We start from the raw sequence: 13073 nt of genomic DNA on the forward strand, positions 1-13073 counted from the left end.
AGGTGAAATGTGTGCTCATCAGGCTGTATGTCCTATAGAGGCCTGCAGCATTCAAGCTCCACTGTCTCCAGCGCACCCAGAATCCCAATCCAATCTTCGCATTAGCGGCAATCCCACTATTCACTCACAGAGCCTAGTGCCAAAGCCCTATCCCAGAACCTGTCTTCTCCCAGGACTATGTACCCTATAGAGACAAGGCTTAGTCTCCTGGCTGTCCCACACATTCCTAGCTCATAGCAAAAAGCCTCAGATTCATTAGGAAGCCTGTACTTAACAGGTCCTGGTCACTGTCTCCATGTTCTACACGCTGTCTGTGCCGCGATTCCACTTTAATTAGGCTATCAGTGGGGGCAGACCCCAACTCTGAAAGGTCACCATGATTTGATCCACCCTTCTGTATAGTCCTGTGTACCAACATGGGCCCAGTGAAGAGATGAAGGCATTTAAAGTAGTGAAACCCTATGTTGTCTGGCAACATGACCTAGAGAGTTCTGATGAGTTTATTCCTTCCTGTGAAAGAAGTGAGATGCTCTGTGTCAAACTGTGGCGTATACATACACAGGTTAAAGATCAGCTCTGCTTCCTGCAGTGGGCCTCGCTTGCAGAATCTCTCTTTCCCTCAAACTGAGCCAACATCTGGAAGATTATCTCTTTTTTTTTCCACAATCAGGAAAAGGACAATAAGCAAGAACTGGTCTCCCAGAACTTTTCTCAGGCTCCTGGACAATCTGCCCAATCTAAGACCAATATTTTTCTTTTATTTTAATTTCAACCAAAGAATCACATGGTTAGAAAAATAATAAGCCCCTTCCGCACACCTCGCCATACTCAGTCCTGCTCTCCAGGGGCAAGCGTTATTACCCATGTCCGTTTATGTTTCTTTTGAAGATTATTTCCATATCTTTAGAAAACATGCTGATATTACTATTCTTTGATTTATCAGATCTGGATGTTATTTTACTGAATTCCTTCCATGATAGACAGGAATTTATCTCACATAATGAGCCCCACTCCTTCACCTCCATAATTTTGTGGCAAATTATTAGTTTAACTGCTCTATTGTACTGGTTCTCAAACGTTAGCTGCATGAGAATCGCGCAGTCATCTTGTTAAAACACAAACTGCAGGCCAGGCACAGTCGCTCAGGCCTGTAATCCCAACACTTCGGGAGACTGAGGTGGGCAGATCATCTGAGGTAGGGAGTTTGAGACCAGCCTGGCCAACATAGTGAAAACCTAGCTCTACTAAAAATACAAAAATCAGCCGGACACAGTGGTGCACACCATAATCCTAGCTACTCAGGAGGCTGAGGCAGGAGAATCACTTGAACCCGGGAGGTAGAGGTTACAGTGAGCTGAGTTCCCGCCACTGCACTCCAGCATGGGCAACAGAGTCAGACTCCATCTCAAAAACAAAAAACAAACAAACATAAAAACATGGATTGCTGGGGCCCACCCATGAGCTTCTGATACAGTGGGTCTGGGGTGGGACAAAGAATTTTCATTTCTCATAAAATCCCAAGAGATGTTGATGCTGCGGGCTCAGGAATCACACTTTAAGAAGCACTGCTCTACTGATGACCTCTGCAATTTTAAGTAACAAACAACTATTTCCTGTTTCATCGAGTTTTGCAATCTCTTGACTCGCCAATTTAAAAGATTAAGATATTCTTAAAAACTTCTCTTATTCTACTTTCACCTTTATATAATCAAGTTTAATGACATTTGCATTTTATGCTATCACCATAGCTCTGATTTTGACTTGATTATAAACACTGAAAACCAGTAAATGTGCTAATTTTATTATGGCTACATGATTGTTGCTCACATTTGAGCCAAGACAGTGTCATAATTGCATATCTCCCTCTACAGTTGCAAAGTTCAAGTCCAGGAACACACAACTTCTACGTCAGATAGAATATTTCTAGGATCAACATTCTTTTCTTCTTTACACTCTTCTGCTTACTCACAATCCTACCACATTTTAAGTTTTTATATGCTGTGTTTCCATTTTCATTTGCCTTAGGACATTTTTAATTTTCTCTTTGAATTATTTCATTAACCCAGTGGTCATTCAGGAACATGTTCTTTAATTTCCATGTGTTTGTGAATTTTCTGAAGTTCCTCCTGTTAATGATTTCAACTTTTATACCATTGTGGTCGGAAAAGATACTTGCTACTTCAATGTTAAATTTATTGAGACTTGTTTTGTGCCCTACTATGTGATCTATCCTGGAGAGTGTTCCAGGTACAGTTGAGAAGAATCTGTATTCTGCAGCTGTTGGATGGACTGTTTTGTATATGTCTGTTAGATCTATTTGTTCTAGAGTGTAGTTCAAGTCTGATGTTTCCTTACTGATTTTCTGTCTGGATAATCTGTCCCTTGCAGAAAGTGGGGTACTGAAATTCCCTAATACTAATGTATTTCAATCTATCTCTCTCATAATATCTGTTAATATTTGCTTTATATATTTAGGTCCTCCGGTGTTGGGTGCATATATATTTATAATTGTTATGGCCTCTTGCTGAAATGACTCCTTTATTGTATAATGACCTTCTTTGTCTGTTTTTACAGTTTTTGACTTAAAGTCTATTTTACCTGATATAACTACTCCTGCTCTGTGTTGGTTTTCATTTGCATAGAATTTTTTTTCATCCCTTTGCTTTCATTTTATGTGTGTCCTTACAGGTGAGGTAAGTCTCTTATAAGCAGCATATAGTTAGGTCTTGTTGTTTTTTTTTTAATCCATTTAACCACTCCATGTCTTTTAATTGGAGAGTTCAATCCATTTACATTCAAGATAATTATCGATAGGTAAGAACTTACTACATAATTTTGTTGTTTTCTAGTTGTTTTGCAGATCCTTTGTTCCTTTCCTTTCCTCCTTTCTTGCTTGTGGTCAAGTGATTTTCTCTAGTGGTATGGTTTGATTCTTTGCTTTATTATTATTTTTTTGTATACACTCTAAGTTTTTGCCTTGTGGTTACCATGAGGCTTACAAAAAACATCTGATAGTTATAACTAGTTATTTTATCACCACATTTCAATTTGTTTTATATTTTAACCATGACATACAGATGGTCCCCAACTTAGAATGGTTCAATTTATAATTTTTTGATTTCACAATGGTGCGAAGGTAGTATGCATTCGGTAGAAGCCATATTTCAAATTTTTTACTTCAAAAGCTTTTCCCAGGCTAGCAATATGTGGTACGATGCTTCTTGTGATGCTGGGTGGTGGTAGTAAGCTGCAGGTCCCAGTCAGTTACAGGATCGCAAGGGTAAACAACTGATACCTTTCTACAGAACACCATGTCCGCTAAGCCATCAAGTGTCAATATCCCAGTGGCTTCTATTAGCTATTCTTGAGACTCATCAAAAAAGAGAAATGGATGACCCTGTTACTGCAGTAACCCCATAATCCAGCAGTTAATTTTAGTTCAAATATTCTTTAGGCCCAGTGTGCTTTCCGCTGTGTGTGTTAATCCTGAGTACCCATAAAACCCTTTTTTCACTTTCAGTATAGTATTCAATAAATTACCTGAGATATTCAACACTTTATAGTAAAATAAGCTTTGTGTTAGATGACTTTTGCCCAACTGTAGGCTAATGTAAGTGTTCCAAGCATGTTTACGGTAGGCTAGCCAATGATAGTCAGTAGGTTAGGTGTATTACATACATTTTCAACTTACAATATTTTTAACTCATGATGGATTTATTGGGACATAACTCCATCGTGAGTCAAGGAGCACCTGTACAGATAATTATCTTATTTCTATTTTTCTGAGAGGTTGCGGTTGCCTTTATTTTTTCTTATCCATAAAAGAAACATATTCAACCTGCACTGTATCCTGCATGTTTACCACTTTCTCATCATTCTATTGCTTGGCTTTATTCTTCTGAAAGTTAATAAATCTCCTCTTCTCAATTGACGTGGCTGCTTTTTAGGCTTGCTGCAGTTATCATCCTGGAATTCCTTGTCATTAGACTTCGGGGAGTTAGTTCCAGAGCTTCTTGTATCCCACATCTTTCTCCTTCTGTTTGTCAACCTGGTTTTGTTGAAGTACAAGGTCACTTCCTTGGAAGGGTTACTAGGGAGGTAAACTTGCTGGGTCCTTGCTTATCTGAAAAGTGATTTTATTTTTACCTCATACTTTGATTGTGTGGCTGAACACAAAATTCTAATTTCAAAATCACTTTCCCTCAGAACACTGAAGCCTTTATTTCACCATAGTTTAGTTTCTAATCTTGCTAATAAAGAGTCTAATGAACAGCTCAGTCTTTCATTCTGTTGTAAGCCAACTTATCCTCGCCATCATCATCCTGCATTCTTTGCCCTGGAAGCATTTAGAATGTTCCCTTTGTCTTTGGAGCACTGACATTTCAAAATGATGTGTCTGTGATAATTTTGGTCTATCTTGATTGCAAATTGTTGTTTTCACCAATTTTAAAAAACAGTCTCTCTCTTTAACTCTGAAACATGCTATTCTATTATCACATAATTTTCTCTGTTAACTTTTTCTGGTATTCTTACTAGTTGGAGATACAGGACCTTGTGAATTTATTCTTTTGTTTTCTTTTCTACTTGTCTTTTAGCACTTCCACTGGAAAATTCTTTACGATTATCTTCTAATCCTTCCACTGAGTTTTTGGTGCTGCAAATACATGTTTAATTTTTAAGAGCCCTTCCCTTGTCTTTCATTCCTCCCTTTAAAAATGAACAGAATCCCATCCATTAGAAAATAAGAATGGAATATATTCCTAAATCTCCTTGTGTCTACTGCATAGACTTGAAGCTGTTGTGTTTTTAATTTTTTTTTAATCATCTCTTATGCTCCCTGAATCATTTGTCCCCTTTTGAGTTAGTTATTCTACTGGTTTATTTGAGTCTTTCCTTTCATGCAACAAATTTTCCTCAACCTTGGATTTCCTTGGTTGTCCATTCATATTTCAAACTAAGGCAAAAGGACTGAGTAGGAAATCTGTGAATGTGTTTGGGTGGACTGTGGGAGAGAAAGCTAGCTCTTAACGTTGGTGACTTCAAATGCTAGAAGTAAGGCTTTCTCTTCCCTGAGAACGAGCCTGCCCACACAATCTTAAGCAGTTTATTCAACTCTTTAGAGGACGATGCCTGGCTGCTTGCTATCCTGCATGCCTGAAGCATGTAGGGGTGGGAACAAGGGTGAAAAGTCAACTCTAACCCTTCTTCATACCAACTTTCACATTTCGCTGGCCTCCCCCACTACCACCACCACTTTCAGCCCCACTTCTCACTCCTGCCCTGTAACTGCTGGCCTAGCTGTGGCTGCAGCTTCCATGTTCCCTGAGTAGGCAGGCACCCAGTCCTTCTATGTACAGTTCAAGTTCATCCACTAACACTCTTATGTTTACTTCACTCATACCAAAAAATTACCGGACTCTTTTATTAGCTGATGCCCTTTCTTTCACAGCGTTGTCCTCCCTGTTCCAATCTACTCATTTATAATCATTGCAATGGGGTCTCAGAAGGCACAGACATCAACATTTGTGCCTGGTTGGCCATCTTGAACCAGAAGTGACCAAGAACATCACTTTGATACTAATCAGTCCCTCCATCTCTGGCTTTGATTGGCTGCTTGAATCTAAAAATGTCAGTGAAGGTTCCAAGATACTTTTCACTAAAGAAGGTCCACATCTGTGCCTCTAACAGACTTGCAGGAATGAGAGGTTCATTGTGGGAAGTACGTCCAGGCTAGCAAAATGCTGGACCTCGTTGGGTCAGTTCAGACACAAACAAGCACAGAGGACCCTGGAATGCTTCCCAGGACCCCAAGTCTGGGTAACTTCCGTAACACAAGTATGGGTAAGTTTATCAGTTCAGTGAGATTTGACCTCAGAAAGCAGAATAATTCTAGGACTAGCGACCAATTATCTAGGAGTTACCACAATACCACACTTTACTGTGTCCCCAGGCCAACCTCTTCTCCCTACTTCACTGGCAGAAGGAGTATTTCCCAGTCAAGGCAGAAGCCTCAGCTTCCTGCCCAGCCTCTTCATCTTATCTTCTGCTCTTCTCTGGCCTTCTCCACGCCTCAGCCTAAGGCCAGGCTGTCTACTCTGCCCACCCGCTTAGAGCCACGGGTCCTCCCTCACTCCCCCAGGGCCTGTTCCAAGTACCAATGGCCAGCAGGACTTACGGGCCACTCTCTTGGCACACTTGTGCTGTGACAGAAGGTTTGTGTTTCAAACCAAAACCTCTTGGCAGCATTCCCCAGAGAGTGTGTGTCGATGTGTAGTGGGCACTGTCAGCTGTGGCCCTTCCTCTGGCTGATGTGCGTGTGGGCTGCTTACGTCTCACATCGGCATTCCTCTAGAGAACCATCCTCAGCTGAAGGGATCCCTTCCAAGGAGGGTTACACTCCCCTTCCACCCCACGGCCAGTCAAAGGCTGAATGATATGCGGCACAAAAGGCCAGCCCTCTTGCCTCAAGGTGAAGACAACTCTTTGGTGTATTTTTTGTTCCAGAGTCCCTCTGCCAGACTTTAGCTGAGACCACAACCGTGTTCAGCCCCCTGCCTTTCCTTTACAGGTTTTCCCTAAGAGCACAGTATCATTACACCAAGTGCTCCCAAATTACTTTCTCAGGCTCTGCTCCTAGGGAATCCCACTTACGATGATGGGAAAGAGGCTTTGGGAGAAAATGAGATGCCTTGGTAAAAATCTCAGCACTTACGTGAACACCTGGATGGACATCTCAAACTCCAAACACTTCTCAGTGGTTCAGCTTACAAGTCTAATCTACAAGGCATGGGTCACAGTCTGCTAGTTTCCCCTACACTCAGAATGGTCTGAAGCACTGGAAAAGGTGGTTCCACAGCTTTGCCCCTAGTCTGCCTAGGAGGCTGGGTTAGCCCACAGTTTTTCCTGACCTTCCCAGGTTTCTGAATCCGTGGTGATCTTGGGTTTCAGGAAAAGATCTGAAACAGACCTGGGACTGCAGATTCCTTGCATATTTCCTGCACTGCACTCAGTGCTGCAGGCCTCAGAGCTGGCCAGTGCTGCATAGAATCAGACACAGGCTCAGTCGTGCCTCATACGAGCCGTGCAGCCAACATCGCACTAAAGCTTCTCTACACAGCAGCACATCCCAGAATCTGATGAGTGTGCGCCACCCGCCTTGCCCCAGTGCTCTGGTTTCCAGGGAATCTTATTCAACTGCCCATTCAGCAAGCTACCATTCTTGCTTCTTCACCTCACTCATTCTCCCACCAATAAAACATTCATGAAGCACCTACTATCCCGCCAATTCTAAGCTCTGAAAACAATCTAGGCATAGGGGCAACTTCAGGGACCAAGTGGCAGCCAGTTCATGACCTCAAAGGGATTATAACTTCTCACAGCTTGAGAATTGTCTGCAAGTGCTCAAGTCCCACAGTAGTCACAAGTAACCCCTAAGATCATTTATTTTATCATTTTGCAGCTCAGAAAAGGGAGACCCAGAGAGGAGGTGTGCCCTGGCCGTGGTCTCTCAAGCAGCCAGGCCCACGGCTCTCTTGGCTTCTGGGCCAGTGTTGCTGCTGTGTGCAGCTGCCACCTTGGGTGCTGGGTATGAGCTTTAAGGTTCTGACCTGATTCTTTTGGGCAATCTTTTGTCCCTTTTTCCAGCGGAGAACTGGTGTCAGAGGCGGCAGTTCCCTCTCCTGCTCTCCAGTCACATGCTCACCGAGGCTGTAGGCTGCTTCAAACACGATCGGGCTGATGACGTCCTGCACCCTCCGCTGAAACAATAAACAAATACTTGCATTAACTACTAATCCTGGCTGACAGTGGTAGAGCATTTCACAGTTTACAAAGACCTTCCGCATGAATTGCCTCATATGATCCTCACAATCCCCCTTGTGAGGTAGGATTTTATGACTTTCATATTTTAGATGAGGTAACTGAGGCCTAGGGCCACTAGTGTCTTGTCCAAGGTCACTGTGTTGATGGGTGGGGGCTCTCCTCCTCTACCTGGCATGGTGCTAAATCATCTTCTCTTGAGCATATGGAAGACATTACTTTACTCATCCTCCAAATATTCTTAGAAACCAGCTGGCAAACAGGAGAGCATCTGCGCTCACTCCACTAACCCTTTGCATTCAGTGTTTTGATGATCAAATCGCTTTTGCAATGAGACAAATATGGATTTTGTGTTAGGGCAGAGGGGACCCGAAGACTGAGTGTCATCCCAGAGGTAGGCATCGGTGGAGCCAGGGATGAGAGTCTGACTGTAGGCCCCGTGTTCTTTCCTCTGGAATCCAAGACTCTCAAGCCCCAAGGGAACGAACGGTAGATTGACAGTCACGATGGGAACGGAAGGAAAGACAGCAAGCATGCCCTGAGCATATGACATGCCAGGTACTGTGCTAGGTGTTGCAGGGAGATGAGAAACACACCCACACCCTGTGAGCGAAGGCGTGTTATCCTTCACTGTGCAGAAAAGGAAAAGGGAAATTCAAGGTGCAGTTCCCCAGGGCACATGGCTGGTAAAGATTTTCAGTCACATCTGTTCAGCCCTGGAGCTCTTGGCCTTTCTGCACAGTGTCACTGCCTCCTGGGGACTCTGGCCCCCACAGTCTCACAAGTTAGAGTTAGAGGGAGGAGTAAAGCTGGTAGGTGGTCCCACATTCTGACACAGTGAGCTCGGCAGCGGTGGGTGTGGGCCGCTCCAAGGACCTCCAAGTGGAGCAGGGCAAGTCTGAGAAGTGTCAAAGGGGAGAGGGGGGAGAGTGGCAGCAGGGAAGACCGAGGAGAGAAGCAGGCAGGCAGACCGAGGCCAACCTCAGGACCACAAGTGCAGAACCAAGGACTTCGTACTACTCTGTGTGTGAAGTCTGGGGCAGTCTGGAGCAGAGCAGCACTGCGTTCAAAAAAGCAGAGGTTCTAAAGGCCCCAGGAGGCACCGGGGGAGAAGTTTGCTCCCGCCCCTCCCCGACACCCAGCCCCTTTCCCCAGAGGCAGCCATGCCTGCCAATTTCGGGGCACTCGGGTATCCACCCAGTCCAAACATCGGCAGCACGTGGTGGCTCATCTCACAAGCTGCACTTCGCTTCCGTCACTTAACATATGTGCTGGACACCGTATGTCAGGATCACCTCCTTTTTGATGACATACAGCATGTCACTGTATGGATGCCCTTGCTGACCAATGTCTGGGCTCAAAGCCACCCGAACAGGCAAATGGGGAGCAGCCCATCCGCAAACTGCAGCAGCATTCACCCAGATTGGGCCTGTGAAGCTCAGCTCCCCGGGAGCGGGGTAAATAGGTGTCTGAAATTAAACAGACTGGGAGGAGCATCGAGTTAAAGGTTGAAGAGGATTTTACTCTGTTCTGTTTGCTTCTATTTTCACTGCCATTGTCTCTAGGAAGTGAGTGGTGGGCCCAAGGGCACGGGGCCACAGAGGCTTGTGTTTCTTCAGAGTTCCTCGGGGCCCCGGGGGTGAGCAGAACACATGCAGAGACACTGGAGGGCAGTCTGGAAATCCCCCATAGCAGCCCCAAAGAGGAGATGGCCGAGATGAAGCAGAGTGGCAAGGGCAGGGAAGGCAGATATGGCCGTCCTATGGGTGCTGAGCTGTGGGGCGTGGGAGACAAGGCGAAGAGGACAGATGACTCCCAGGGTGGGAGCCTGAGTGACTGGCAGATGATTTATATTGGTATTCAGGAAAGCATTCAGCTGGGAATAGATTCAGTCATTCAACATAAATAAAACACAGGCCTTCTCCACGAGAGTGATGGGGGAGCCTTTGGACAAATTATTCCCAGAAAACTCCTCTGGAACTCCAGATATCAGGAGCAGACCTTTAATACCCATGTCATTCTGGGAGCAAAGCATACACCCCCGGGATCCAGACCCTCCCTGTGCCCGCTGACTCTGCTAACCAGAACTTGAAGACTGCCGGTGGTGTGAAGAGCGATGCATGAATGCAATCTTTATGTGTTTAAAAGTAAATTCTTCAGTGTTTCCCTAAGTCTGGCTATCTTAAGGTTTTTGCATTTAAATCCTTAATGATGAAATAAGTCAGTTATGATGTTATTCTTGGGGGAGTAGGTGAAGATGGGGGTAGGGACACAGAAGTCATTTACTATTTCCTGGCTACCAAATGTGTTCCAGAGACTGGGCCAAGCTCTTCACAGACACTGCCTTTCTTAATCCTCACAATACCTGAGCTGGTAGATTATTGCCCCCCACCTTCATTTTTTTTTTTTAAGACAGAGTCTTGCTCTGTTTCCCAGAAGTGGTACAATCATAGCTCACTGCATCCTTGAACTCCTAGGCTTAAGCAGTCCTCCCGAAACAGCCTTCTCAGTAACTGGGACTGCAATTGGGTACTAACCACACCTGGCTAATTTTTATTATTTTAGTTCTTTTTTTTAAATTTTGTAGAGATGGCAGTCTCACTATGTGGCCCAAGGTGGTCTTGAACTCCTGGCCTCAAGTGATTCTTCCTCCTCAGCCTCCCAAAGTGCTGGGATTACTAGTGTGAGCCACAGCACCAGTCATTGCCCCCGTTTTATAGACAAGATCACGGAGGTGCAGGAGCTCAAATAAACTGCCCCCCATCCCAAAGCTAGCAAGTGAAATGAGAAGCAAAACCACTTTCCTTGCTGTCCATAAAATACCATTGTTAAAACATCCCAACTACTTTAGGTTCTGACATCATCCTAAAAAATTACTCGTTTGCATAGCAGCATATAGGGTGAGGGGGAAAATGTTTCACACACAAGGATGAATGTGAATAAATGACAAGTAATTAAGAAACAGGGGCTTGAAGTAAGGGCCGTTTCTAAATGCAGCCATTCAAGCCATGGTCGCTGAGGAGGGAAACCTGAGTCGTGGCGTACCTTATTTTGGATGAGTAATGCATTCGGACATGCAGGGGTGTGAATGCTGCTTTCTGGCAATGAATGCCTGAACCTGTTTTAATTAAGAAGTCTGACAAGCAGCTTCTTATTACATGTCCCACTAGCTCTGGGCAGAAGGGACCCAAAGCACACTGAGGCGTGGGTGGAGGCAGAGGAGAGTGCAGCAGTTAGAAACAGGCCAGCACCCCACAAGGACGGCCCCTCCTTCCCACGCTGGCCCGGTTTATCTGAGCCGCAAAGGAAAAGCAGCAGCACCTTTAGCGCTTTCCTTTTGGTTTTTGGAAGTGTGGCTTCCCTGAGCTCAGCACTGCAATTAAGCAGAGGAACTCCTCAGGATGGAGAAAGAGGCTTCGGGCTCTGGCACAGACCATAGTCGCCAAAATTTTACTGCTTTAAAAAAAATAACTGCTACAAACTGAAAAATTTAAAGTCAAAGCTTCTGGAGTTCTAAAGCATCTAATAAAGTGGCATTCTGACAGACTAAAAGGCAAGAATCTACCTTTTCCTGCTAAAAATCTCTGGGAGTCTCCTGTGTCTGAAAACAGAAGGAGCCCCCACAGAGGAGATCACCCAGGCCGGTGGCAGAATTTGCAGCAGCTGACATTTTATAGGGAACTTAACATATGGTCCATCTGAAATTTATTGGGTACTTACTTTATGCCAGCCAAGGTGCTGAGCCCCAGGGAAACAGACATGAAAGACCTTCAGGGAATAATGAATCTCAGGGGAAACAGAAGTGATTACAATCCAGTGCAACACATATCAGGACAGGGGAGGTTTTGGGGACCTAAAGATTCAGACTGAAGGCTGGCAGGCTTCCCACAGGAAACGCCCCTGGGCACAGTCGAAAGACAGTAGGACAGTAGGTAGAGAGCAGGTGCGAAGCCAGGCTGGTGCAGCCGTTTGGAGAGGGCATGGGATGTCCAGTGAACTGCATCTGACTCCCAAAGGTGGGAAGTCAAGCCGGCAGGCAGCAATGGGGAAGAGAAGATTCATGCAGAACCAGATCTCAGCGGACTTTGCAGGTTATGTGATCTTAAAAGCTAGAGAGAGCTGGGAAGGGGGAATCACGACACTAGAGGCTGTTATAGAAAAGTCCCTCTTGGCCGGGCACGGTGGTTCACGTCTGTAATCCCAACACTTTTGGAGGATGAGACAGGTAGATCACCTGGGGTCAGGAGAGTAAGACCAGCCTGGCCAACATGGCAAAACCCCATCTCTACTAAAAATACGAAAATTAGCTGGGCATGGTGGTGGGCACCTGTAGTCCCAGCTACTTGGGAGGCTGAGGCAGGAGAACTGCTTGAACCCGGGAGGCAGAGGTTGCAGTGAGCCGAGATCACACCACTGTGCTCCAGCCTGGGTGACAAAGCAAAACACTGTCTCAGAAAAAAGAAAATCCCTCTAATGGGGGCAGGGAGGCCAACATGGAGGCAGCAGGAGGCTGTGTTCTGAAAAGATCCCTGTAGCTGCCGCGTGGAAGTGGACTGATGGGTGCAGGACTGGGGAGAAACAGGCTCAGGAGGAGGCTACCACAGGGGTTTGGTGGAAAGAGTAAGGGCCTGCACCAGGACCCAGTGGCAGAGATGGAAAAAAGCAGACCCCATCTGCCTGGCCAAAGGAAGGTACGCATTTCAATTTGGGAGAAACACTTGAGTGACTTATTCCCACTCTCACCCTATGACCCTAAGAAAGCTGGACCTGGGCACCCTGCCACCCCTAACTGGCTATGTGGCTGAGAAGCCTACCTGATTGCTGCTTGTCTCCATTAAAAAAAAAAAAAAAAGGAGGGTTTTTCCTCTTCCTTAGCTAACCAGCAGCTGCCCGGGTAAATTAAATGAAAACAGGAAGGGTTGGCCCCACTTTAAATTTGTAAATAACACAGAAGGTCAGCAAATAAGCAGTTAGCATTAAGCTAGATAATTGGTTTGGGGAAAATCTTCTAAGTGTTTTTAAAAGGACTCAGTATTTTTTTCTTTTTCCAAACATGTGATCTTTTTGTCCCTCCATCCTCCATTTTTTCTCACTATTTCTCTGCATCTAACTCTACTTTCAACTATGATTACCTTGCAGATGCTCCAAGAAATGAGAAGTCTTCAAAAGTGGGATGGCTTTTCTTTTATCTTTATACCGATAATGCATAGAATGAGTTAAACTGTTATAAGCTACTTTAAAATTCTCATCAGCTT

The 13073-nt window shown here is 44.9% G+C and overlaps 1 protein-coding gene across 3 annotated transcripts in view; it reads right to left on the reverse strand.

Annotated features, from left to right (window-relative positions):
- The window catches only part of ITGA9 (integrin subunit alpha 9), a 362228-nt gene that overhangs the window by 183798 nt on the left and 165357 nt on the right, over nucleotides 1–13073 (reverse strand). For all 3 annotated transcript variants that reach the window (XM_021666559.2, XM_064360142.1, XM_064360141.1), the window contains one exon: nucleotides 7608–7757. In XM_021666559.2, the coding sequence (XP_021522234.2) occupies nucleotides 7608–7757 (150 nt within the window). The remainder of the gene's footprint in view (nucleotides 1–7607; nucleotides 7758–13073) is intronic.

Source organism: Aotus nancymaae, unplaced genomic scaffold (assembly GCF_030222135.1).
Source record: "Aotus nancymaae isolate 86718 unplaced genomic scaffold, 86718_ANA_hifiasm-v0.15.2.pri h1tg000038l, whole genome shotgun sequence".
Taxonomy (NCBI): Eukaryota; Metazoa; Chordata; class Mammalia; order Primates; family Aotidae; genus Aotus; species Aotus nancymaae.